The sequence below is a fragment of the Diorhabda sublineata genome, chromosome 2, assembly GCF_026230105.1.
Source record: "Diorhabda sublineata isolate icDioSubl1.1 chromosome 2, icDioSubl1.1, whole genome shotgun sequence".
Taxonomy (NCBI): domain Eukaryota; kingdom Metazoa; phylum Arthropoda; class Insecta; order Coleoptera; family Chrysomelidae; genus Diorhabda; species Diorhabda sublineata.
In genome coordinates, this window is record NC_079475.1 from 22,037,419 (window position 1) to 22,064,157 (window position 26,739).

The 26,739-nt window shown below is 32.8% G+C and overlaps 1 protein-coding gene across 1 annotated transcript in view; it reads left to right on the forward strand.

Annotated features, from left to right (window-relative positions):
• LOC130452773 (sodium/potassium-transporting ATPase subunit alpha-like) overlaps positions 1 to 25,799 on the forward strand; it is a 37,568-nt gene extending 11,769 nt beyond the window's left edge. The window contains exons 2-15 of the mRNA XM_056792201.1: positions 2,515 to 2,664; positions 4,093 to 4,265; positions 9,077 to 9,244; positions 9,665 to 9,794; positions 11,867 to 12,103; positions 13,822 to 14,067; positions 14,121 to 14,344; positions 17,181 to 17,567; positions 20,593 to 20,854; positions 20,953 to 21,225; positions 21,330 to 21,575; positions 23,445 to 23,633; positions 23,848 to 23,962; positions 25,193 to 25,799. Of these exons, the coding sequence (XP_056648179.1) occupies positions 2,515 to 2,664; positions 4,093 to 4,265; positions 9,077 to 9,244; positions 9,665 to 9,794; positions 11,867 to 12,103; positions 13,822 to 14,067; positions 14,121 to 14,344; positions 17,181 to 17,567; positions 20,593 to 20,854; positions 20,953 to 21,225; positions 21,330 to 21,575; positions 23,445 to 23,633; positions 23,848 to 23,962; positions 25,193 to 25,304 (2,912 nt within the window). The 3' untranslated portion in view covers positions 25,305 to 25,799. The remainder of the gene's footprint in view (positions 1 to 2,514; positions 2,665 to 4,092; positions 4,266 to 9,076; positions 9,245 to 9,664; positions 9,795 to 11,866; positions 12,104 to 13,821; positions 14,068 to 14,120; positions 14,345 to 17,180; positions 17,568 to 20,592; positions 20,855 to 20,952; positions 21,226 to 21,329; positions 21,576 to 23,444; positions 23,634 to 23,847; positions 23,963 to 25,192) is intronic.
• Positions 25,800 to 26,739: the final 940 nt, after the last annotated feature.

A 26,739-nucleotide genomic window follows, 5' to 3' on the forward strand; every position in this document is an offset into this window, starting at 1 on the left:
ACAAATACTTTACTAGTATCTAGTACTAAAATCATTCATGCTTTTGTTAAATGTAAAACACAATCGTTAGTTCATAAAACTTTGCAATTAGTTGATATTCCTGAAAATAAGTGATTGTGGTGGTTGTATTCCTCCTGAAATTAGAGCACAGGTAGAAGAAGTGGTGGTGGTCCAAATATTCCATGACTAACATTAAAGAGTATATTATTTTAAATTTTAAACAGAGTACATTTTTCTTAAGAACCTAAAAAATTACGCACTTTTTCAGAAATGATATAACGAAATGTTTTATGGAAGTACCAAATGAATTTTGTAAACTGAATTGAGTTTTAGTTCTAATCAAGTAGTTTTGATATTTCTTAACTTTGGCAAATAATGAATAAGTTTTTTTCCTTAACAAAAGTTAATAAAGTCAGATTTAAAAGCCAGTAAAAGTACACTGTTTACTTGATCACAATCAAAATAATTGATAAACAATAAGATCATTATGAATAGCTTTTTGAAAGTTAAACTGAAAAATTAAAAAGAACGAGAAATTTATTGTCGCTCTGAGTTCGTTGTAGTATCTGTTACTTTTTTTTCATTTAAGAAACTCATTCTTGGATAATGTAATTCGTGAAAATCAGAAGTTTCTATACATCAAAGAATTCTATAAAGGAATGGGATATTTCAATAAATGCAAATGTTCATTTCCGTTGGAAAGGAACGTCTTAAAATTAATATTTTCGTCAGTACTCCACGCAAACATTTTATGTGGAAACACAAATTAACAGCATTTATGGTAGAAAATATACTAACAAGAGGTGTCAGAAGGATATAAACTGGATAAAATCTGTATGCTATCGACCTTAATATTATATTGAATATAAAATGCAGTGGGAATATTTTACTGATCAACGGAAAAAAATTGAATTGATTTTTTGATTTGTAAAATGGTGTACCCTACATCGCGAGATAGTGTGGATTATCTTTCCGAGAAATTATCAATGATTTTTCCTTATCCATATTTCTATATATTCGAATAATCACTGTAAACCGTATATAAAAGAAGTTACTTTTAATACATTGACATTACTCCGAATATATACATACGCCAACCGCTGAATATCAACTGCCCCCTTTTCAATTTTCCGAAATTCTCTTCGCAATATCTAATAAAATATAATCCACTTGCACAGTGTATTTGCTTTTTATAAATTATACGTTTGGTATTTCCAATTTTTATTGAAAAATTTCTTTAGAGGTTTTCTTTTACTGTCCAGTTTGTATAGTTTCACGTTTATTATAATTTTATTACAATTTCATGAGCATTCGTATGTTCTCTTTATCTAAAAAGTTGCTGTCTAATACCGGACATCATCATTCCGAAAAGGGACAGCAAAGTGTTTTCAATTCCAGTGCAAGAAGTTTGGTGTCTTTTCAAATCGAACTGATTTTCAACGTTACTATCGAACTAGATTATCAATTATTTAGTTTATCAATTACAATCAAAATAAAGTTACATTGCGCTTGTTAGCTTTAAAATAACCTACAACGTTCTCTGGTTGATTTATGAGTTAAAATGTGTAGTGTAGTGTGTAGTAATAAGGCAGTTTAAAGAGTACTTGCCGCCAACTTCATTAACAAAATCTACAAATAAATGGTACAGCAAATGTTCCAAATTTAATTCCAAGGGCGCTGGAAATAACAAAAAAGTTCCCATGCATTGGAAAAATAGAGCGCCTGCTTAAGATAACCCAATTGATTCAATTTTTTGACTCGGAGGTCTAGTGAATAAAAATGCATAATTCTTGGCGGCGCGCCAAATATTTAATTATTTTATATTCGAACGTATATACATACTTGAACTCGATTATTTTTGGAGAAGTGTGATTCAATTTTTTATAAAAATAAATTGATTATTGAAATAAGTCATTCATTAAATACATATATTTCTTAAGACGTTACATTGATCAGATGTGAAAGGAAACAAATTAGAACAAATGATTGACTAATTGTATATACTGTGATTTTGTGAGAGCTTTTGACTATGTGTACTCCTCTATTATTTAGCTGCAGGTTTATGGTATTAAAAGCGGAACTGGATAGTTTTAAATTTTAGCCTCGGACCGCCGTTACAAATTTTTTTTTCCCGAAGCTGTACTATAAACGGTTCCTGAGATATGGCCGACAGCCGTTTTTATTGGGGCACCCGGTACAACTGATATAAGAGAGGACGTCTTAAGTAGATGAAACTGTTCAAGCTTTGTTCGTTCTAACGTTTGCGAAACGAAGTGCAAAGTAAGGAGACCTGAGTAATTAATCAAAGAGCTGTCCTCTTCATCATGGTAACGCACCATGAGACATTTAGCTTTTCCGAAATGAAAAGTACTTGAAGGATAATATTTAGATACCTCTTCTATCATTAATAAAACTACTTTAGATCAAATGAGAGATATTGATTCAACTTTATGTTACTTTTTGACTTCGTTTCAATCCAATTTATTAATTATTTTATATATTTTTTGTTTACAGACGATCTCTGCCGAAAACTTCAAACTGACAAAGAGAATGGACTGACTCCAGAACAAGCAGCGCATGTTCTGCAAAAAACGGGACCAAATCAACTCACGCCTTCGCATAAAGTGCCTGAATACATTAAATTTATTAAAACACTAACACAAGGTGAGTATTACTGAATCTCATACTTTTAATAACAAATAAAAAAAAAATAAACTGTAATATCATATAATTTGGTAAATCAAAATGTCTGTGCACGAGAGAAGGAAAGGTGATCTAACGTATAGAAAAATAAGCAAAAAGTAAAGGAAGATGTAGATAACGAAAAAAATCTATTGATGAAAGAAGAGTGGTCAGGCCCTATAATATGGTATAAAAAAAACAAAACTACGTACAACTGGTACAAGGATAGTACAGTACAGAAGCAGATATCTATAAAATATCAAATCGAACACGATAGAGACTAACAAAGGGAGAGATTTGAGAAGACTGGAGTATAGCTGTAGCTGGGTCATTGAGAACGACAGCCAATGAAACTACTAATACAGTCACATGATAAAAATGTACTCAAAATAATAACTGCAAGATTGAACTCGTAAATCGACAACACAAAGAACAAATAAAGAAAATAAAGAAATACACGAGATAGTAAAGGAAGATAATATGCCTTTTTTTAATCATTGCGTACATTCAATCATTGAGACAAATTAACATATATTGAAATGTGACTGTAGCTTGACGCCTCCTGCCAGAGCTGTTTTCAACCTTCTAGTTTCAAACCTCTAATAAACTGAGTAACGATGCTGACTGTAAGGAGGTTAAAACTTGGAGATGCACTCTAGGACTACGGGAATTGGAGTTTCTTCCTTCCCACAGAATGGATACTTTGTGCTGAAACAAATCTTAATAAATGCTTTCTAGTACAGTAGTGCTCTGTAAAGAAGATAGCCAGGTTTATTGGAGTCTAATCAACCAACTTTTTTGGATATATCGATATCACAGTCTTTTATACTTCAGGAACACTGGTTTTTTCTTGGTTTCCCAGTTCTTATGGAAGTCTTTCTTATAGAATAAATTTCATACAACTCCAGGACAATAAAAAGCGGTTATGATCCTTTTCTGATGAGCGTATTGGCTTCTTAATTCCTCTTATTCCATAAATATATCCTTTATTACCTTTGAGTTAATAAGAGGGGAGCTCAATACTTTGAAATTTATCATTTCGATTCCACACATATTTCGAAAACAAGTATTTTTATTTGTAATATGCTTCAAGCCTAAATATGTTAATTATTTAATACCAGTCCAAAACGCCAGGTTTGTGAACTATCTATATAACACAATATATAAGAAATGTCAACCTAAAATAGACATTACGGTGATATCAGGAGATCTTGTTATCGAAAATAATAGAAAAGATCTAAAAGTTTCACTGTATTTATACTCATTTGTGAAAATAAAATGTGACAATTATTGAAAAATTTTAATTCAACTGTCACTGATATTGTTACTGGTTAATAATATTCAATCACATATTCATACGATTTTACTTTGAGTTCGAAATTACTGACAATACGATTTTTAACATTGCAGGTTTCTCACTATTGCTATGGATAGGCGCCATATTATGCTTCACAGCTTGCCTCATAAGAAAAGTTACTACTCAAGAAACAGATACTGATAATCTTATTTTAGGATGTGTCTTAGTCGTAGTCGTTGTTGTTACTGGATGTTTTATGTTTTTTCAAGAACACAAAAGTCAAAAGGTAAGAATATAATGAATATTTCTTTTATAATTAAATAAAAGTTTGAAATACTGCCTCGTATTGTCCAATATCACCTAAAACATTAATGGTATGAAAATAATATACTGATATATCTCAACAATTATTATCAGTGCCTCATCAATCAAAAGAGATAATGCTTGTGAATAATGGGAATGTAATGTACCGGTTAATAATGATAATGCCATGTACCTACTGGTGAATAATGGGAATGTCATATACTTCTTCCCCGGACAGGGCCGGATTAAGATTTATAAGGCCCGGGGCTAAAATAATGACGGGCCCCCATTAAGGAATTCGAAAACCCGAAAAAATTCACAAAATAATATCAATACGTTAGATTTGTGGTATCAACACATCAAAAAATATATAATGATTTCCAAATGATGGGGCCCTCTTGGACCTGGGGCCCGGGGCTATAACCCCCCCATGCCCTAGCTTAATCCGGCCCTGTCCCCGGATAATAATTGTAAATTCTTGTGAATTTTGTACAAATTATCCGTGTAGTATTTATATTTGGGAGCTCAACAGGCTCCATATTCAATTAATCACATTTCTGTAGGTTTGGTATCTTGTATGATATAGTAATCATGACAATACATAATATGTTTTTCAAGATAACTAATAAACATTACGTTGAAACTTGTTTTTATAAATACTTATAAATATTGGTTTAGATTCAAGAAGTATCCGATAAGCTAGGTGGCATTTGGGTAAAAAAATAAAGATATGGATACAGTGAAACTCGGTTAAGTGGGACCTGGATAAGTGAGAAACCTCCAAGCCTCTATATCTGGGATTTGTTCTTTCGATTTATCATCATAGTTACCTCTATAACTGAGACAGCGAGTAAATTTTATATGCATAAACCTCTGTAACTGAGATAACATTGTTTGTTTACTCATTCTTATTCTACCCACAAATTCTACACCTTTAGTTTTAGTTTCGCTTTACTATCATACAGATGTTTATTTGAAAAATGCCAAAACGAAAGCTACAATCGTTATCATTACGTGAAAAACTGAAGTTAATATCCGTTTATGAAAGTGGGAAGACACGCGAAGAAGTTTGTGCCGAATTTAATGTGCTAAAATCTACTCTTTGTAGAATAATTCAGAGTAAACATAAAATTGAATCACAATGCTCTGAAGGACAAGGAAAACTAAAACGTGTACGTTTATCAGAATATCCTGAACTTGAACAGTGTTTGCTAACATGGGTCAAACAACTTCGTAACAAAAACGTTCCGGTAAGTGGACCGATGATTAAAGAAAAGGCACGAGATTTCGCGCGAAGGCTCGATATTCATAATTTTTGTAGCAGCAATGGTTGGATGGAAGGGTTTAAGAGAAGAAACGGTATAGTTTTCAAAGCAATTTGTGGAGAAAGTAACGCTGTTGATGTTAACAAATGTAGCCAATGGATTGAAGACCTACCACTTCTATTACGCAATTATTCTGCTGATGATATTTTGAACGCAGACGAAACGGGTTTATTTTACAAGTGTCTACCCGATAAAACTTTTACCTTAAAAGGTGAGTCTTGTCATGGCGGGAAACTCAGTAAAGAGCGCATTACAATACTTCTACGTGCTAACATGTCAGGAACTGAAAAGTTGCCTATCCTATTAATCCCGCGATGTTTCAAAGGTGTTAAAACTTTGCCTGTGAATTACCAAAATAATAAAAAGGCATTGATGACATCCATTATTTTTTCTGATTGGTTGAAGAATTTAAACCAAGAAATGAAAGCCCAGAAGCGAAAAATTTTAATGTTTGTTGACAATTGTACTGCTCACAATAATATGCCCGAGTTAAGCCACATTAAACTCGTGTATCTGCCTGCGAATACGACAAGTAAATTGCAGCCAATGGATCAAGGCATCATCAATAGTTTCAAAATTTATTACAGAAAAGAAGTTGTTCGACATGTTATTAAATCTATAGAAGACAATCAGTGCCCACAAATCGATGTTCTTCAGGCGATGAGGTTTGCTAGGAAAGCTTGGTTTTCTGTGACCAAAACTACTATAGCAAACTGCTTTAAAAAATCTGGATTCAAATCTGAAGTAACTGAAGCTGACAGCTTACAAGAGACAATAATCAACAGCCAACATTCCAAGATTTTATAAACGTCGATGACGGTTTAATAGTTTCTGGAGAACTTAATGAAAGCGACATTGTTCATGCCTTCTCGTCTTCTTCATTGGAAAATGAAGAAGAAGACGATGAAATGAGCGCGGAAGTAAATTTAGTAAAAATTTCGCGAAGCAGTAAAAGCACTAGAAACTTTGCACAGTTATTTTGAAATGTCATCAATTGGTGACCAAAGCATATTTGATAAAATTTGGAAATAATATCTATCAACAAATTAACACTGAATTATTTCTTGCTATAATAACTTCTATTCCATCTTCACATTTTTCCTAAATAGTCGAGGAAAAACCAACTGATATTTCAGAATTCCCTTCAGTGAAGCCTTCCTGAATAAAGTTTTGTACATCATCTTCATATTTAACCTCGCTGGTCATAGAGTCGTGAATATGTAGTTTCTATCTATCTTCTCTACCGGGTGAACCTGAAACAAACTTCCTTCTATTCTCAATTAGGGCTACAGCATGGGTATGTTTACAAATAACTGACTTTATGGTATTCTCTGGACACTGACAATTATATCTATAAAAACATATCTTACTTTTCTTACAGTTTTACCATGTATTTTCGTAAAACTGGCATAAACTTTACCTATAATAAAATATCTATAAAATTCTCATTTTTTCTAATTGCAATTTTTACCAATTCTTGAAAGTTTTACTTTAATACTTGATGGATACATTCCGTTAATTCGTATACTGCCTCCAGCCTTCATTCTGTGTTTTTTACGAGGAGATACATGTCCTAATGTTTTTTTATAAAATGAAAACAAAAGGAATATATAAAAATAATTATTACAACCTTTCGATTCACTGCGGTTACAATTATATAGAATGGTTGTTTGACCATTTGGTCTCTCATGAGAAAAATGATCTGTTTTTTCCATTGATCTCCAGGCTGAAAATTCCAAAAATCCCCGATAATTGAATCATGCTTGTGAGTAAAGTTGTATTTATAAACTTACATTCGCGTTATGTTCAAGTTGGATTTCGCGTTAGAAATTATTTATAAATTTTGACTTTCCTTTGGGGTTAAAGATTTTATTATTTTATTGTGTAGCTGGCTATTTGGACCAATTGGAAATTTCACAAAGCCACAAAATATTTGTCGTATTTAGACATTTCATTACCATAGTAGAAGAAAAATCTCGTCTCTGTTTTATTTGTTTCAAGATTCAGTTTATGCTCAGTTAATGTTGTTTCTAGTTATGGTTGAATTTGGTTTTTGCTGTTGTGTATGCATGGATAACTGTATTCATTGGATTAGCTTTGAAACGCGAGAGTCGTACATAAAAGTTGGCCGTCTCTCATGTTGAACTTGAATTAGACCGCGGGCGTTTTTGTTTATAAACCACACTTCCTAATCTGATTAATTTAGGTTGAACACGAACGAAGACACTAGCGTGGACGCCAGCGCAAAAGTTTATCAATTGATCTTTAGATGTTCAAGGGCGAAACAGTTAATTTCAATCTTTGAAATAAATTGACAAACATGTATATAATTATATTTGTGTCTTAAGCCATTATTTAAATTTTGTCCTGAACTCCGCAGCTCTGGGTAAGATAACGATTCAAAACGTTGAAAAAAGTAACAATAAATAAGGTTAGGTTAGGTAGGTGAATGTAAAGTTTCCAATATAACAAAGAAATAAGACATTTTTTCAAATTCATTTTTCAACATAGTCTATACACTGTTTCTAGCGATGTCAACCAGTTCGAAATGCAATTCGTAAATTTCAACCATAGCGATCACCGAAGTGTGAGAAGGTGTTTTGTCCTGATGGAGAAGCACTTTCTTCAAATGCTGGCGCTCGTTAACAATTTCCCCCTTCACCTAATCCCGTAATAATGTGTAATACTCTCCTGTTATTGTATCACCCTTTTTATTTAACACAATCTCATTAATATCGCAGTGATTACTGTTTTCTCGTTTAGGATTGTTTGGAGGATTCAGGTTTCATCTACAGTTGACGCAAAAATCGGACTCATTTTGCTTGAATGCCGTTAAAAAACCTGGGAAATGATCATTCAAATGCGCTTTTGGTACAAAGTAAGCAAACGAGGCACCCAATTCTACCGTCAAGATATGACAATTGCCGATAGCTTCTTCTATCTCTCTAACGTTAATCCGACGGTCTTCCAGTAACATTTAGTGAAAATTTGGTAACTAATAATAGAGAATTCTCAGATAATTTGCAGCCTTTATAAAATACAAAGACATCAATTTGCATTAGAATGTACTTTGCGTGTTATCTATTAGTAAAAGAATGAGAAACTTAAAAGCTTGAAGCCACTCATCTTTTGGAATGCTCTTTCAAAAAGTAGATAAGTTGCTTCACATAGCTTATTCTGAGTAATTAAACGAGCACGTTCAATAGAGAATAACCAAACATTACACATGCTCAAATCAGGCGAATAGGGTAAATGACTGTCTGCAGTGCAGTGTGTGATGATGCATTATCGTGATGCAATATTTATTCACGAATATTAAGACTTGAGACCTTGTATAGTATAAGAATTACACAAAAGGCTTAATTGTTGGTTTAGGAAAAGTTGTCCATCATTCTGAGTAAAGAAAATAATAATTAATTCATTATTGAGATAGAAAATCTAAACACGTTATATACTTATTTTATTTCAGATTATGGAATCTTTCGCAAACATGGTGCCACCAAAAGCAACAGTCATACGAGGGGGAGAAACTATGACAGTTGTTTCCAAAGATATAGTGATAGGTGATTTAGTAGAAATGAAATTTGGAGATAGAATACCTGCTGATATTAGAATAATTCATAGTCAAGGATTCAAGGTAAGATCGTATCCCAAGGATCTAACATTGCCATTATTTATTTTTTTCTTTGAAGCTATCATTTCAGTATTTCACAGCTGCCAAATATTTTATAGTAAAAATTATAATTTACTCTTATATCCTATTAAATATTATTACTAAAACATTATTATGAATTGATTGTGCATAATATTTGATACATTATGACATATAATTCTAAAAATAGCATGTTTATCGGCGTTAAATATTATTGTGTTTTGCTGCTAGACATTAGACGCATTTCTAAAGTCTTAGTCCCCGCAAATATAATAACAAATTCTGATTTTAACTAAAATGAATCTTAAAACACCAAAGACTCAGTCGACCTCATTGTAATCACCTTTTTTGTGGATCATGTGGATGTGGATGAAATATATTTATGCATTTAAAATTAATTTTTAGGTTGATAATTCTGCGTTAACCGGGGAATCAGAACCTCAATACCGAGGAACAGAATGTTCAAGTGACAATATCTTGGAGACGAAAAATTTTGCATTTTTCTCAACTAATGCTGTAGAAGGAACTGCAAGAGGTACAAATAATACTTGAATGCGATATTTTCATGTAGAAAACATTACATTTATATACGAGGATTAGGGCAGAAGTAATGGCAACTATTTTTGTTCTTGTAGATATGGATCATAAATGTATATGAGTCGTGTAGTAGTTCTGCAAGCGTAGTGTGTATGCAGAACTGCTCTGTAGCTCTTTGATAGCTAGAAGTAGTGTAGCGAGGACTGTAAAATCAGTCATTTGGTGAGTGTCGTTCGAGATGGAAGTAAATAGCCAGTCTCAAAAAGAAGAAAAGTCTTTACGAATAATGTTTCATCAATCAGTGGTCAGTGGTCATCAGTCATCGGTCAGTATGTAGACCGATGTCATCGCTAAGGCATAAGAACCAGTGCTGAAACTTCAGTCCGCGAAGTCGTGACATGCTGAATCCTTCCAAGTCAAACTGATGACGCGTAGTACTACAGAAATTTTCTGGTGCAATAGGTATTACGAGGCGTTCAGAATAAACGTCGGTATCTTGTGATTTGTATAATAATCCTACACAACAATGCAAGACTTCATAAAGTAGATGGTGTAGGGCTATGGCAGCTACTGTGACCTTTGGTAAGGAAAAAATTAGAGTACCCACAGTACTCCCCCGCCTTGTGAATTTGATCTTTTAGAAAGAATCATGACGTAGTAAGCCGTTTCGAACACAAGAGGATATTGCTAATGCGCCAAAAGTACGACAAATTCCGATGGTATTCAGGGCTCCTCATATCGTTGGCAGCGTGTGATGACAGTAGCAGGGGACTACTGTGAAAGTGAAAGTAAAAGATCATATTGCCCTTAATACTAAAGTTAAAAGTGTGTTACTATATTTCAGTGCTATTCATTGTCCACACAGATAGTTCATACCTTATTCTTTCGTCTGTATATGTCACAATTACCGACGGGACTAGTATCAAGGAAAAAAATAGTTGTCATCACTTATGTCACAACCTTCATATATTATATAGATTCATTCAGTTTAAAAAAATCTTGTTTTGTATTGAAAGCATATATTTGTTGTATTGTACTATATCTTCAGCAAAAAAGAGGTACGTTCCAGTATACGTAGGAGTAACGTTTTAGGCCTATCCATTTTGGATATACAATTTAATATTCGAGTGAAAATGGAAGTGATATACGATATTAATCGTGCTGGAATAGTGATTGTAGTTGAAGAGGTCAATTCGCTAATTCGTGGCCAATAAAATTTTTATTCCTCGGTGTGCTGCATATTCAGACATTCATGTTTTATGATCAATTGGTGACAAAAAGATCAGCCCTTTTGAACACTTTTGTGAAATGATTACACAGCAGCTAAAGAACGTAGGAAATCACCCAGAAGTCTTTAAGAGCTTCTCCATACCCCTGAAAAAAATGGCGGAGAATTCCTCAAAAACTAATTAATAGTCTGGTAAATAGACATATAGATGCGAAAGCTGGGAACATTCTATATTAATTCTTCTGGGGTTTAATATTTTTTTAAAACAATTGTTTTTTGACTTATTCTCAATAATGTTACTCTATCTTCAGAATTACTTTTATGCTCTTTCATATCATTCAAATGATATTCTAAAACTCATTTCCAAAAGTTATAAAATTGATGTCTAAGGTGATGCAAATCTATGTGTCTTAAGTAAGTAAATTGCTCTGTATCTTCTGTCCTGAAGTTTACTCATGTCTCTGCATTAAACACCGAGTTATTTGGAACTGATACTTTGAGAAGGTTATCTCATTTTGAGTCATAAAAACTTACCGAACATGTCATAGTGCAAGAATTTTATTTATACCTACCGTGTCCTTCCTCATAAATTATTTCACGAACATTCTTTCGATAGAGAGAAGCATTCCTAATGAACTCAAAATGTTTTATAATATTCTAAGATATAGGGGCTCACAATTAGCTATAATCATTCTCTTTAACCGGTGATTAGAAATGGAGCTTTATCCTAATTTGGAATATCCAATAAGTAACTACCGATTCATCAATTTTATTTAATATCCATCCAACCGAATATTTTATACACAAGTTGCAAGTTTATAGTAATAACAATTTTTTAACAGGAATAGTTTGTGAAACTGGTGACCGCACTGTAATGGGAAGAATAGCAGGTCTAACCGCCCGTCTTCAACCAAACAAAACGCCAATAGCTAGAGAATTAGAGCATTTTATGAAGATCATCAGTGTTTGGGCCTGCTTCCTTGGTTTCATTTTTGGCTCAGCCGCATTAGCTATGAATTATTCTTGGATTGAAGCATCTCTATTTCTAATAGGAATAATCGTTGCTAATGTACCTGAAGGTAAAGTCATTATAAAAACTATATAAAGACATTATAAAAAAACCTTTTCATTTAAAATAAAATCCAAAAAATTCTATACAAATGAATTTACATAAGTAAGAAAAACAAAAACATTTTAGAAATATACGACACATGGTTATATTAATTTTCTTTAAATTACTACCATTGACTAAAAAGACACTTATGACTGATTGCATTTCTGAAATGGTGCTTTCAGAATGGTTTTCTCCTGATGAGTTGAGCTCTTTTAATGTCAGTAATAGTGTCAAAAAGTTACCCTTTTAACACTCTTTTAATTTTCTTGGAATGCCAAAAGTTGCAAAGCAAAAATAGCAATTTGGAACATGGTACGTTTTTTTGTCAATCGTTAGATAAATATTCCAGTTACCTTTGTAAAATTCAGAGGCTACAGTTATTCCATATAAAACGAACTTTATTCGCATTATGACTCTCCAATTGGAGAAAATAATGAAAATGATCGTGATATTAGTGGATATTTCTAAGGCGAGCCACTGGTTTTCCGTTAAGGAAATCCAACTTAATCTCCAGTAATAATTTTGACAACTGGACCATTATATTTTTTATTTCGGTAAAATAATTCACCAACCTAGTTATTAAGCGTTACAGATTATTAACTCAGTTATTAAGAGTTTCATATTAATTTGTTTATTAGAATCATTTGACCTAATTATTAAGAACTACGTATTTTCTAAATTACCCCTACCAAATTCTTATAAGAACAAGAAGTTATAGTAAACTCATCACATGGCAATGTTGCAAATTGAAATACTTGTTTGTTTTGGTAAATCAATCAAAAATTTCAAAAACCATGTGTTTAACATATTGTTACAAACGACATGGACCATGAAGCCACTCCTGGCAGTCCAAAATTTGGCGAAAACGCTGGTTCTCGGAAATATTGTTTTTCTACATGTTTTTCTATATACAACGGCGATTTGTTTTTATTGTTTTTCGAACCAATTTCTAGGAAGGCTTTTTCAATTATTTATTAATTTGTTTACTTTCTAAAATTCTGAAAATAGTAAAAAGGAAACGGTGAACCTAAATAGATTATAAAAGTAGTGAATATTTAATTATATAAGTAATAATAAGTCAATTATTATAGTGTCTAGTATACGTATATAAATAAATTAAGTAAGAAACAGTGTTCATAAATTCACTCCACTGCTAGAAATAGTATAAATAAAAACATTACAATATCTTGCGAGGGTTTGTACGAGATTTTTGTTTTCAACTAATGTTTCGTATCGATTGTTTGATTGAACAATTTGGTTCATTTTATATACACATTCCCGTTTGTTTGTTAGGTCAAAGGATGTCCTGGTAGTCTTTTCTCTTTAATCGAATGATAATCAATTGCCATACTACTTGTAATCAGTGGTCAAAGTTGCTAATTCAATAGTATACATAATTTTATTATTTCGTGAGCTTTTTGTCACTTTATTCCAACTTGAAACATATCTTAAGCCACTATAGTAGTCGGAATGGCTTCAAGCCACTCCAAGTTACTTCTTGTTATAATAAATTAGATTATGAGACATAATAGTTAAAATAGATGCAACGTTAGTAATTACAGCTTCACAAATCCATTTATCTTATTTTCGAACCATGTCTTTTAAGAAGAAACTAAATTTTCATCTACCATATTTTGTGTGTAGTGTTTAATACGCCTTGTAAATTATTTATTTCTTTTCCAGGTCTTTTGGCTACCGTAACTGTTTGTCTTTCGGTAACAGCGAAAAGAATGGCGGCTAAAAATTGCCTAGTGAAGAATTTAGAAGCTGTCGAAACGTTGGGTTCAACTTCAGTCATATGTTCTGATAAAACGGGTACACTTACGCAAAACAAAATGACAGTTTGTCACTTTTGGTGTTACAATCAAATAATGGACGCTGATTCAACCACTCAACAAAATAATGCGAAAGATTACAACAAATCACAAAGTATTTATATAAAATACTGGTTGTTGAAACTATATTCTATCAATTATTTGTAGGTTTCCATGCTTTAATGCGATGTGCTACTCTCTGCAACAGAGCCGAATTTATCCATGGTGAAGAAAATAAACCGATTTTGAACAGATTGGTTAGGGGTGACGCGTCGGAGGAAGCGATTTTAAAGTTCGTTGAACTCACACACGTTCATGGAGACCCAACTACATTTAGGCACAATAATCCAAAATTGTTGGAAATCCCTTTTAGCTCGGTTACTAAATACCAAGTAAGTAAGAAATATTTTAAAGGTGAAATCTCATTTTCAGTTTTATTGTGATATAAAACAAAATTTAAAATTCAATTTTTTGTTTGATTTTTAACGTATTCAAGAGTTGAGAGGAAATTTTATTTATTTATTATTTTATTTATTACCACTTAATAGGCGTTGGTCCACCCCTGACCCACTTACAATAAAAACTCAATATAGTTCATATAGTCAAATTAGACCAAATTATAGTAGTGAAAGTACAAAAATTCGGTCAAAGCAAAAAAATTTGTATTAATATTCGAAAAACAATTATAAATTATTGCTAAAAATTCACCATTTATTGCGTTTGGCATTTTAAGTTTTCTTTGCATTCAACATCATCAAATTGCTATAATACAGCCTCCACAGCCTGGATTCTGCTTTCCCATCTTGTGTCTGATAAAGGCTTCATAGTAAGCTTCAATTTATCTTTGATTATTTTTCAGCGTTTGCTGGAACTTGAATTATTTTTACGGTCAATCAAAAAATTATTTTCGATTTTTCTTACCAGTAAAATATATACGGACAATATACAGTAATTACGGAGATATTGAGATCCAAAGATTTTCTAATGACGCCACACAAGATTATTCGCGTATATAGTAGCCTGGTGGCTCGGCGGACACAGGAGGTAATGCACTTACGGAGGTGGGGCGAATGTGTGCTTGGAGTATCTACCAGATACTCTAGAATAAGCAAAACCTTGTGGCCTGTACTTTTGGATTTTCCATACTTTTTTTAATTTATTTTCGGCTGGGAGGCGCGAGTTCCTTAGCACCGCGAGGTCGCCTCTGTATGCACTTATATACTTCACTGAATAACTTTCTGCTATTCGGCATCAGTATTTTTCAGAAAAGATTTGAAAAGTGTTTTTAAAATATTTGAAAAATAACATTGATTTCATTGGGACGTAGATGACTGACTAATTTTGCAAGTTATAACCAACAAATTCGCTGTGTTAAAAAATAGAAATATAACCTTTGTTACGCAAATAAAAAGAGTACAATTGTCTTCCTTCAACGAATGTTTCTACTCATCATTTCGTGTAAATTATCAAGTTCAAGTTGGTTATCAACTATATCAAAATGATTGGGGTTGGAAATTGATCAAAAGTACAATAGAACTAGTTCAGGTTCCACTCGAGATGTGAAATGAATTACCTTTAGGGCAGTTTATTAATACACAGCAAGAGAAAGAAGAATAGGGATAGAAAAATACAGAGTAGAATTTGAGATTATGAATCTAATGAATAAGTTACCCTTTTACCGCTTTAATCATTTCTACTACCACCTCATTTATGGCGTATAAACATCTAAAATTGAATAGCGACTCATAGAGAAAAAAGTATTGGAGTATTGAGACATTTGTTATAGATAATTTTATGTTATACAATTTTTATCTTAACTATTTTTCTAATAAAACTCACCATTTTTCCAATTTTTCTTAAACATACATCATGTTTTTTACTTTGTTTTATTTTCAAAAATCCTCCGCACTCCATGCAGAAATTTTACCAAATTCAATATTTTCAGTAAAAAATCCTGAGAATAAGATAAGAGATACAAATATATATTATTAAATTTATGTTGATTGTTAGTGCTGCAAAATGCCAGATACTTATTCAAATTTAGAATATGCAAATATGGTGTTTGTTTATGGTTTCTGTAATGGAAATGCTACAGCTGCTGCTGAAGAATATCGTCAACGTTTTCCACATCAAAGATATCCTGATCAAAACGTATTTATTAGAATTTTTAACAAATTGTGCAAGACTGGTAAGCTTTCCATTGGTAACATATCATCTGAACGCTCTACTCGACATGGTTCGGTAGAAGTAAAAGATATTCTGCATCGAGTAGAAAAAGATGCAACTACTAGCTCAAGGAGAATTGCCACTCAATTGGGAATTTCACAAAAAAGGTTGATAAACACACTCCACGAACAAGGCTTATATCTTTATCACCTACAGAGAGTACAGCACCTACAACCAGAGGATTACGCTAACAGTATGGAGCTTTGTCGGTGGAAAAATAATAATAATCGTGTTGTATCGAGTATACTCTTTACGGATGAAGCTACATTTACCCGTGATGGCATTAATAATACTCTTAACTATCATGTATGGTCGAACGAAAATCCCCACGCAACAGTCGAAAGCAATTTTCAACATCGGTTTTCTATAAACGTATGGTGTGGTATGGTTGGTAGTTATTATTCACTGTGTTCAACTGCTTGTGCAATCCGTTCTTATAATTGTCAGAGGAATTGGTACCTGACATCAAGTCGTGCCTTTAAATACAGTATGCACTATTTCACGACTTTCTGCATTTAAAATTTTATACTTAATAAACCATTTCAATTCTATACTAATAATTCTTCGGGTATTTTGATAAATGGTGTTTATCCCGCACTGCTTACGAATAGTAGCTGCTACAATTATCGAAACACATGACCAACGTGCATTTAAACCTCAGAAACAAAATTAGACAAAAAGTATCTACCAAAAATATTAACCTCATTATCAGGAAAATGTATCCCTGAATTTTGCCGTAAGTCCGGCAAGTAATTCTCATATTTTCTAAAATACTATAAAAATAAATCTGCTCTAGATCATTCATTCGAATCGCTAACAGTTGTCCTGAAATACAAGTTTTTCCAAGAATACAGTAATATAATTTCATTCAAATTATGCAGATTGCCTGAGTTATATTGGTTATAAACCGAAATCTTGTTACTTTATGAACAGATAATCCATTTAAGATACCATACACCTTAACCGGAATGAATCAAACGTGATAAATGAATGTAATTACAGATCAGTATTCACGCAATGGAAGACGGTAGTTGCCTAATGGTAATGAAAGGAGCACCAGAAAGAATTTTAGCTCGTTGTTCACAAATGTACACCCAAAACGGTACTGAAGAAATGACGGATGAAATGCGAATGGCCTGCGATAAAGCAATGTCAGAATTGGCAGAGAAAGGGGAAAGAGTTTTGGGTTTTGCCGATCTTATATTAGATAGTGCAATTTATAATAAAGATTACAAATTTTGCGCAGAACCTGCTAATTTTCCAAGGAAAGACCTCAGATTCGTTGGATTTATGTCTTTAATCGATCCCCCCCGACCCCAAGTTCCAGATGCTTTATTAAGATGTAGGAGCGCTGGTATTAAAGTCATTATGGTAACAGGAGATCATCCAGTAAGTAAAATTTTTGTTAAATATAATTCGCTATTAAAAGTAAGAATAAATTTTCAAAGAATATGTCACATAGTGTAATATAGAAACTTAATATGGATCATATGGCTAGGTTCCAAACAAATCAATAATACAAAATCAAGATACCTCGACAGTTGTCGAGGTATCAAGAATATTTGAATTGACAGCTGAAACCAACTACAGTCAGAAAAAGTCTAATTGTATGATATTATTGTAAAAAGTTTTTTAGCCTATTAAAAAATTAAGCAATAAGAATTAATCTCAAGCAAAAAATATATATCAAACGTGAAACGTAATAAGATCTATATCAAGCCACAAAAATATGTATTTTTTCAAAAAGTATTCATTTCCACGTGGAAAAAATTATTTGATGTGCTTGCGTACCTCAAAGTTCATTAAAAATTGCGTTATGAAATTGCGGACCCAATCACAAACGAACAAACAGCAAAGCCAACTGACGAAAATAATTGTTTGCTTAGAATTTTTGCTTAGAACCCAGACGTTTGAAAATTCGGTAAATGTTTTACAGGGAGTGCATTGGCAAAGCGGGACATAAAAAGGAAAGAAAAGAAAGTCGCTGCAAATGGTTCTGAGTAACGAAATTAACATATAAATCAGACATATATTTACCTAATGACAATAGCTTCCTTCTTAAGAAACGCAGTGAAACTGATATATCTCTCTGAAAATGACAAATAGACTCAAAATTAATGAGTTGGAATATTTCTAATTTTTTGTCACTTTCATTTAATACACAAAGCACATTAATCTTTCGTACACAGTATACAATAAAATGAATAAGTGACTTTCTCCAGTATTGGCATTATAGATCGGTTCCGCTTTTGGTCTTCGGTAATGCTTTCCTTAAACCATTGTCCGGATTTTCTAAAACAGTTTTTCTGATGTTTGATTGAATTAAAAAAATAAATTCAACTCTCATCTTCAAATCTTGTCGAAATACAACTTTTAAATAACAAAATTTTCCCCAGATCTAAATTTTGGTGGATAACATAGGTTTTTTTATCGTCAAAAATGTAAAACGATCACAGGAGAATATTATTTATCATTACTTGTTAAGATAATGGTAGAAATTATAAAAAATTGACAATCTGATCTGGCTACCAGAGCTTTTTTCCAGTTTTCTTACCTCAATTTAAATTCAAATCAATTTTTATCCGAAGCATTGAGTAATTTTTCCAGCACCCGGAGGATCTATGAGGATTTTATGATTTTATTCTTAGTGGTAAACCTGAGGAAACCTCCACTAACAATCAGCTCTACTATTTAATTTGATCTTCTTTGATCTAATTTCTACTCTCACACGAATTTAAATATATAAAAAATTATTTTTACTGGATGTAACATAGAGCTCTCTTGATTTTCGTAATCTTTGCATTAAGGTGAAATAGTTAAAACTTTTCAGTTTCTGTTAAATAAATAATTATATGGAATATGAAACGAGTGTCATACTGTTTATTTTTTTTAAAAGCTGAGTACCGAGCTCACCAAAAATGTTTAATAACCTTTTAAATAATGCTATTCCTCTAAAAGCAAAATTATATAAAGCAAATGATCCAATGTGTCCATATATTCAGTCCATATATTGAGTCAGCATTATGCAGGCGTTTCATCCAAAATAAATAAAAATAAACGATGGGATTGACTTATCAGTACATGTATATATCAAATGGAGAGACGAATATTGATAAATAATTTGAAAACATATTAAATTTGTCAAAACGAAATTTTTAATGGTGAATGTACTCAAAACAATTTGTCATACGAGTGCTGTTTAAGTTATTTACAGAAACATTATTCTTGGTCGAAAAGAGGAATTAAATTGCGAACATTTTCGTACGACGATTTTCTATGACTTTCGGCGTGGATTAAACCAACAGCAGTGTGCCGATCAACTCGCTTCGACTTTTGGTAATGAAGATTTGGTTGCATTGGATACCGCATTATTTGACCATCGCTCAAAAAATATGTATATGCAGATTGGTGCAAAAAAATTCTGAAAAAGTTCAATGGCAGTGCTTCATAAGACGTTTATAAGATCATGACAAGCGACTAATCATGGATCTTTGCATACGAACCCGAGACTGAACAACTATTAACTGTAATCTTTCAATCCGAGCCAAATCCAACAAAAGTTGTTCGCGCACATAGCAATTCGAAGTAAATGGTCGCCTGTATTTTCGGACACGTCGCAACCGTTCCATTAGAGCAATGTAGAACGGTCAATTCTAGCATTTTGTTGAAAAAATCAGTGAAACCAATCACATTTTCCACTACCAGAAATCAGTACTTAAGCAGATGGAAAAATTCCCTCGACAATTTGTTCCAACGCATGTAAATGTGTATTGATCTCAGTGGAGAATATTCTTACAAAAAATAAAGACATGTCCAATTATAAAGATTTGTATTTATTTGTCTATCTCAAAACTTAAGTAGCAGCTCTCATATAACTATTAGATCGCTTATTACCAATAAAAATATTCAGATGGACAATTGCAATTGCCAAGAATGGAAAGACTAGAAATTACAATTGTGTGTTTTCCTGCATCGTCAAAGCTTGCAATCTACCTTGAAAATTTGATCCAATGAATTGTATTAAGCTAATCAATCATTCAGAAAATAATGTCATGAAGCAGATGATCTACATTTTAGGTGAATGCATAATATAGCAGTTGGTAGAAATAGTGAGCTAGACATTCAATACATCTTAAATGAAAAGAAAGCATGTTCACTAATAATGTGTGGCAGCACATGAATACACTTATTCAATTTTCTCTATCGGTAGTTGTTTTATTGAGTTGTTCATTGTTGAATTGTTTTAGTATTTAGTATTCGACAGGAATATTTTCTAATTATTGTTCAATTAAAAGTCACATTCTGTGTGAGTCTCCATTCACTGTCAGATACTAATCAACAATGTTATTACTCAGTGGCAGAGTAATTAATAAAATAATCTTGATAAAAACATTCTCTCTTGTAAATTTTACAGATTACCGCCAAGGCGATTGCTAAGCAAGTTGGTATAATAAAGTCTAACGATGTCATAGATGCCTTCAATATTAACGTCATTGAAACTTTACCACCAAATATAAAAAATAAAGCGATAGTAATCCACGGTTCAGCATTGAGGGACGCTACTAATCAAGAACTTGATAATATTCTTTATAATTTCAAAGAAATTGTTTTTGCTAGAACGTCTCCCACGCAAAAGCTGCATATCGTTGAAGGATGTCAAAGACTTGGTGAAATCGGTAAGTTCGCACAAAAATATTTTAAGCAAAAGATAATCTGTGTATTATGAAAATAACTTTAAATAATACAACTTTCTCTTACATATATATTTTTTTAGTTGCTGTGACTGGTGATGGTGTTAATGATGCCCCGGCTTTAAAAAAGGCTGATATTGGTATCGCAATGGGAATTTCAGGATCTGAAGTATCACAACAATCAGCTGATATGATTTTACTTGACGATAATTTCGCGTCTATAATCACTGGCGTCGAAGAAGGACGTCGAATATTCGATAATCTCAAAAAATCAATCGCTTATACTTTGGCGTCCAATGTTCCTGAAATATTACCTTTTTTGGGTTTTGTACTTTTCAACATTCCACTTCCATTAGGTAAGACTGGGTGATTCTAATACATATATGCTCACCACAAGTAAAATGATTCTACAAGGGAGTTTCTAAACTCAAACATCTATGGTACCAATATGTTTTTGTAGGTGTTATGGCTATATTATGTATAGATTTGCTAACAGATATGGTACCCGCAATCAGTTTAGCCTATGAAAAAGCCGAAAGCGATATTATGAGCCGACCACCAAGGAACCCTAAAAAAGACAAATTGGTTACGAGGAAATTATACTTTTTGGCATACGGTCACATCGGTATGATAGAAGCCCTCGGTGGGTTTTTCGTTTATTTTGCTATAATGGCTGAAAATGGATTTATGCCAAGAAAGTTATTTGGTAAGTGGTATGTTTTACAGAAGCTTAAAGTAAATGAATATTTTATATATTTTGCTTTATATTGCTTTATACTAGTTCTTTGATTCGAATGTAGTTGGAACTTACTAAAGGGTTGACTTTGCTAAGTTACCTTGAATAGATTGGAGCTTGAGGGATGTCACGACGGTGGGTGCTTCGGTATAAGGTGGTGGGGAAAATACGGGAAAGCTTTTATCCGGGGACGAAATACGGGGATGCATTTCGGAATTGGGCGGTCGGAATTGGGCGGCGACGAAAACGAAATTTTTTGCGGATCGAGGTAACCCTCGAGAGAAACGGTCATTACTGCCGAATAGGGAGAAGGAGGAACTTGTGGATTTGCGTATGAACTGCGAGGTGTTAAGGGAGCTACTTCATCTTCATCGATCGGAGTGTCGGAGTGTGGTAACCGGATTGTTGGGACATTGTCGAACTACACGACGTCGCCGATTCATATTTACGAGAGTTTCTACTCAACTTTTGAGATACACATAAAATAATAAAAATAAATATATATATATATAAAATTTCATATGAAATGACTTTATTGTTTTTAAAAATATTCTTTCATTAAGTTCTATACAATTTAGCATACGCTAGAACCAATTGTCAAAGCTTCAGGTGTAGATAAACGTTCACCTCGCAATTTATTTTTGATCTGCGGGAATAAGAAGAAATTATTGGGTGCCAAACAAGGACTGTACGGTGGATGAACCATCAATTCGATGTTTTAACTGTTCAAAAACGTTTTTGTTTGAACTGATGTGCTAGAGCACGCATTGTATTGATGGAGAGTGATTTGTCCTTTGTGATTGGTTTCCCTGATTTTTTTAACACTTCTGGCAAAAAAATGCTGCTATACAATTGAGAATTTACCGTTATACGTTGATCTAATGGAACGGTGGCGACATATTCGAAAATACAGGCGACCATTTGCTCCAAAGTTCTTCGTTCACGAACAACTTTTGGTGGATTTCGCTCGTCTTGGAAGACCCATACAGTCGATTGTTGTTCAGTCTCGGGTTCGTATGCATAAATCCATGATTCGATTGAATTTTTGCAACATTTCTTCGCACCAATCGACAAGAGCTCTTTTTTGCTTATCAAATTATACAATATCCAACGCGAACAAATCTTTTTAACCGCCACATGTTGATGTAATATTGAATATATGCGAGTGGAACTAATACCCAAGTACGTCCCAATCTCACGGTATGTCCCATACCTATATTGCGATAATAGTTTACGCGCAGCATCAATGTTTTCTGACACAACAGCCGGTTTTAGACGACCTTCTCGAAATTCATCCTTTGGTCAAATGCGACCAAGATTGAATTCAAAAAACCAGGTAAACACGGTGGCTCGAGATGATGCTTCATCAAAATTCGAAGTGAGTTGATTGGCACACTGCTGTGGTCTCGATTCAATTTCTTTTTTTAACCAAGATGAATGTATCTGTGAACAACTTTGAGTGCGTTCACAATTGAAAATGTCGAACTTTATGATGGCAATTTTAGATTTGACATATTCACTTCATATATATTTAATCCTGAAAAAAATATATATCGCCTCTGTAAAAGAAAGTTACATCTATTCACAGTATAAAATATTATGCGTAAAGATCTTGGCCTGGAGACGTATAAAATCTAGCTGCTATAGTAATTAAAGCCTAAATATATTTTAATTTAACTCTCCTTATTCGATCAAAATCTTTCTCCAAATCTATAAAGCATTAATGAATTTCCTTATCCTTATTTATTAATTTTTCACTTAATTGTATAAATGTGAATAATTCTGACTGTGCTTAATCTTTTATATCTATTTCCAATGAGTTATTTGCACTTTTTATAGGTATCCGTGAAAAATGGGATTCCTCAAATATAAACGATTTAATGGATTCTTATGGTCAAGAATGGACTTACGAGCATAGAAAAGAATTGGAATACACGTGTTACACTGCTTTTATGATATCAGTTGTTGTAACTCAATGGACTGATTTAATAGTATGCAAAACAAAAGTGAATTCGATATTCACACAAGGTAAGTAAATTAAAATAGAACAAGGTACCATTGGGCTCAAGTTATTTCGAAAACGTGTAAAATATGGAACTTGTAAGTGGATCTAGGGATAATTATGGAAAAAGAATAAATTATTGGAAATAAATTTTATCTATAAAAAAAAATTTTATTGTATATATTCTTATTTGTCAATCATTTTTTTACTTTATAAAATATACTTTTCTTTTCTTTTCAGGACTCGGTAATATGGTATTAAATGTTAGTTTAATAGTAGAGACAGTAGTAGCTTGTATGCTGTCTTATATACCGGGAATGTACTATTTGAAATTTTACCCTATTCTGTTTCGATGGTAAGTCTCTATACTGCGAAGATAGAAATATAAAGTTTTCTATTTAAAATAAAAAAACTAGTGACCTAATCAAAGATCCCCCGTTAAAACAGTCAGGTTTCAAATTAATACACATTCGTCATATTCGTTAGATTTGGCACCCAGCCGTTACTTATTTTTAAAATATAAAGAATACTTGTTACGGTTAATAAGTGATTTACAGAGGATGAACAATCTTTTTTTATTGATTTTAATGGGGACTATATTGAAAAATGATACTTCATAGTTAGGTTAGTGACCGGCCTTATAAGCTCGTCGTGCCTCACTTGAAACTATACGCCGATGCTCTTTGAAAACCTTGGCTTGAACTTTTAACATCACTAGGCAAGCTGTAAGACTTGCACAAGAATTTTAACCTCACGCATCAACGGCATTCCGAGCTATCTGTTATGCCTATATCATAGAAATGACCGTGCCAGGTTAAAACGCCAGTCACCAGTAAAATTTCACGCGTGGAACAGTCGATTGGTAAGGCAGGCAAAAGGTTTATTTATGTGCCTACTTTGCCCGTCTCACGGGAGGTATTTCAATTGAATCTCCTTATTTTTATGGCTTCATAAAATATCGTATGTCCACATTCCGTTATAGTGCAAACTTCAGCATGGAAGAGGGTAGAATGTTTCCCAAACGCTTAGTTTAGGGTATTTTCCGCAAATCTGCTATCTGTGTAGCAGGTGGCTCCATTATTTAGTATTGCGGATTCATAGTCCCCCGTCCACTATTAGTCATGTATCCTTTCAATGTTTGTTATTAACGGTCGCAGATGCCATTTGGTCACTGCTTATCATAATAATTAGACATTCACCTGCTACCTGCAGCCTGCGTCCAGCTCTTCACATAGCCAGTAGCTGTGTAAATATCTGTGTATTTACCAAAGTCATCACCAAAAAAATTTGTTTTCAATTAATTCAAATTTCCATTTCCATTGTTATGAAGATCTTCGTTGGTTTCGAAGTGCTGTCCTCCTAATTACCTCGTCAGTTCTGGGAAAAGGTGAAAGTCTCAACATTGTACTGCGGATGATCGAAGGTAACGATGTGCGAGATGCGCAGTCGTCTACGGCGCACGCTTCCTTTTGTTTGGTAACGTTTATACTGATCCAACGGAGGATGTCTAATCTTAGCTTTGAAATATTAGTTTGTCATGCGATTGTGAATAGATATCAATTTAATAACTAATTACTTTTTTTAGGTGGTGTTATTCATTTCCTTTTGCAATTTTCATATTCATCTTCGACGAATTCAGAAAATGGCGTTTACGAAAAAATCCAGACGGTTGGTACAGACGAGAAACTTATTATTAATTTCTGATGAAGCTTAGAGCATTTTTAAAACGTAGTTTTAAAACTTTTTGTAGTCGAATCTATCGTATATTATTAAAAATACATTTTTTCCATATCTGCACAAATAGATATATCAAACGTATATTGAAAAGATGAAATATTTGATCATTACTAATATCATTTTTTATGTTAAATTATTATGGAGCTCATCTAGGAAAAAATATGATTATATGAAAGACAAAATACTCATTTCATCCATACATATTCATTAATCGTTAGAGGATAATTATAATGGTTCTTATCTAAATGTTATCATCTTATTAAATATCATAACTTTAACAAATACTAGTAGAAAGTCAGTTTTGAGTCACAGCAATGTTGGTATTACAAAAAATATATTTTTTCAATAAATAATACAGAGTTTGCATGCTGTAGCTATGTAGACGTTTCATAGTGTTCTTTTTATTTCATTAAAATGTGGTTACAGTGTATTTAATAATAAAAATCATAAGTATATTTCCTTATTTTTATTTTAAAAGATCAAATCTAGTTAAAGCTCCTTTTAAAAGTCGGTATTACACTCAGACTCTAAGAATAGGATAGGAAATTGGACAATAGAAACTACGAATTGGCCATAGTTGCGTCGAATAGATAAGCGATTATACGCTTACCAACGTACTTTACTCACTTCGGTATTACTTCAGAATAGATTATAGTTTAGCAATAAGTGAAGCAATTTTATCTTTACTGTCTCTGAACAGTTTGAGGATGCAAAAATGCGTTTAAACGCGGTTTTCGTATTCTGTGAACAGCGAAAATATGATTTTCTTAAGGAAATTTCCAACGAACACACTTCTTGAAGAATGGGCTTTCAATATGAAGTGAGCCTATGGCACCGATTATAATGAACGAGTTGTGAAAATACGAGAGCTACAAGCGTTGCCAGGGAAAAGAAAATCCAGTTCTATAGCCGTGATCACTGAGGTGATGAGTAATATTGTGAAAATTGTGATGAAAACTCACCGGATAGCTTAGAAAAACAGTTCTATTAACCCTTTCAATACAATTTATTTATTTTAATTATTCATGTAATTTTTATAGCACAAAATATTTATTGCTAATTTAGTTTGACGGGAAACACAAATATTTAAATGAATGACCATATTATTTATTGATTATTGCAAAATAATAATAGGGACAGTAATATACACTTGATATAAGTCTAGCTCTTCTTCAAAATCAATATTATCCACAATATTTTGAAGATAAGATATTATCAGACAACAAACAGGAACAAAATAGACAGGTTTGGACATGGTGGGCAGTTAAATCATTCTATTAATTATTAGAAACTCTCTGTTTCTAATATGTCCCTACAGTATTGAAAGGATCAAATCCCTGCCGTTGAGCACGCATAGCGTGGCAACAAAGCAACTTTATGTCTAGTAGAATATAT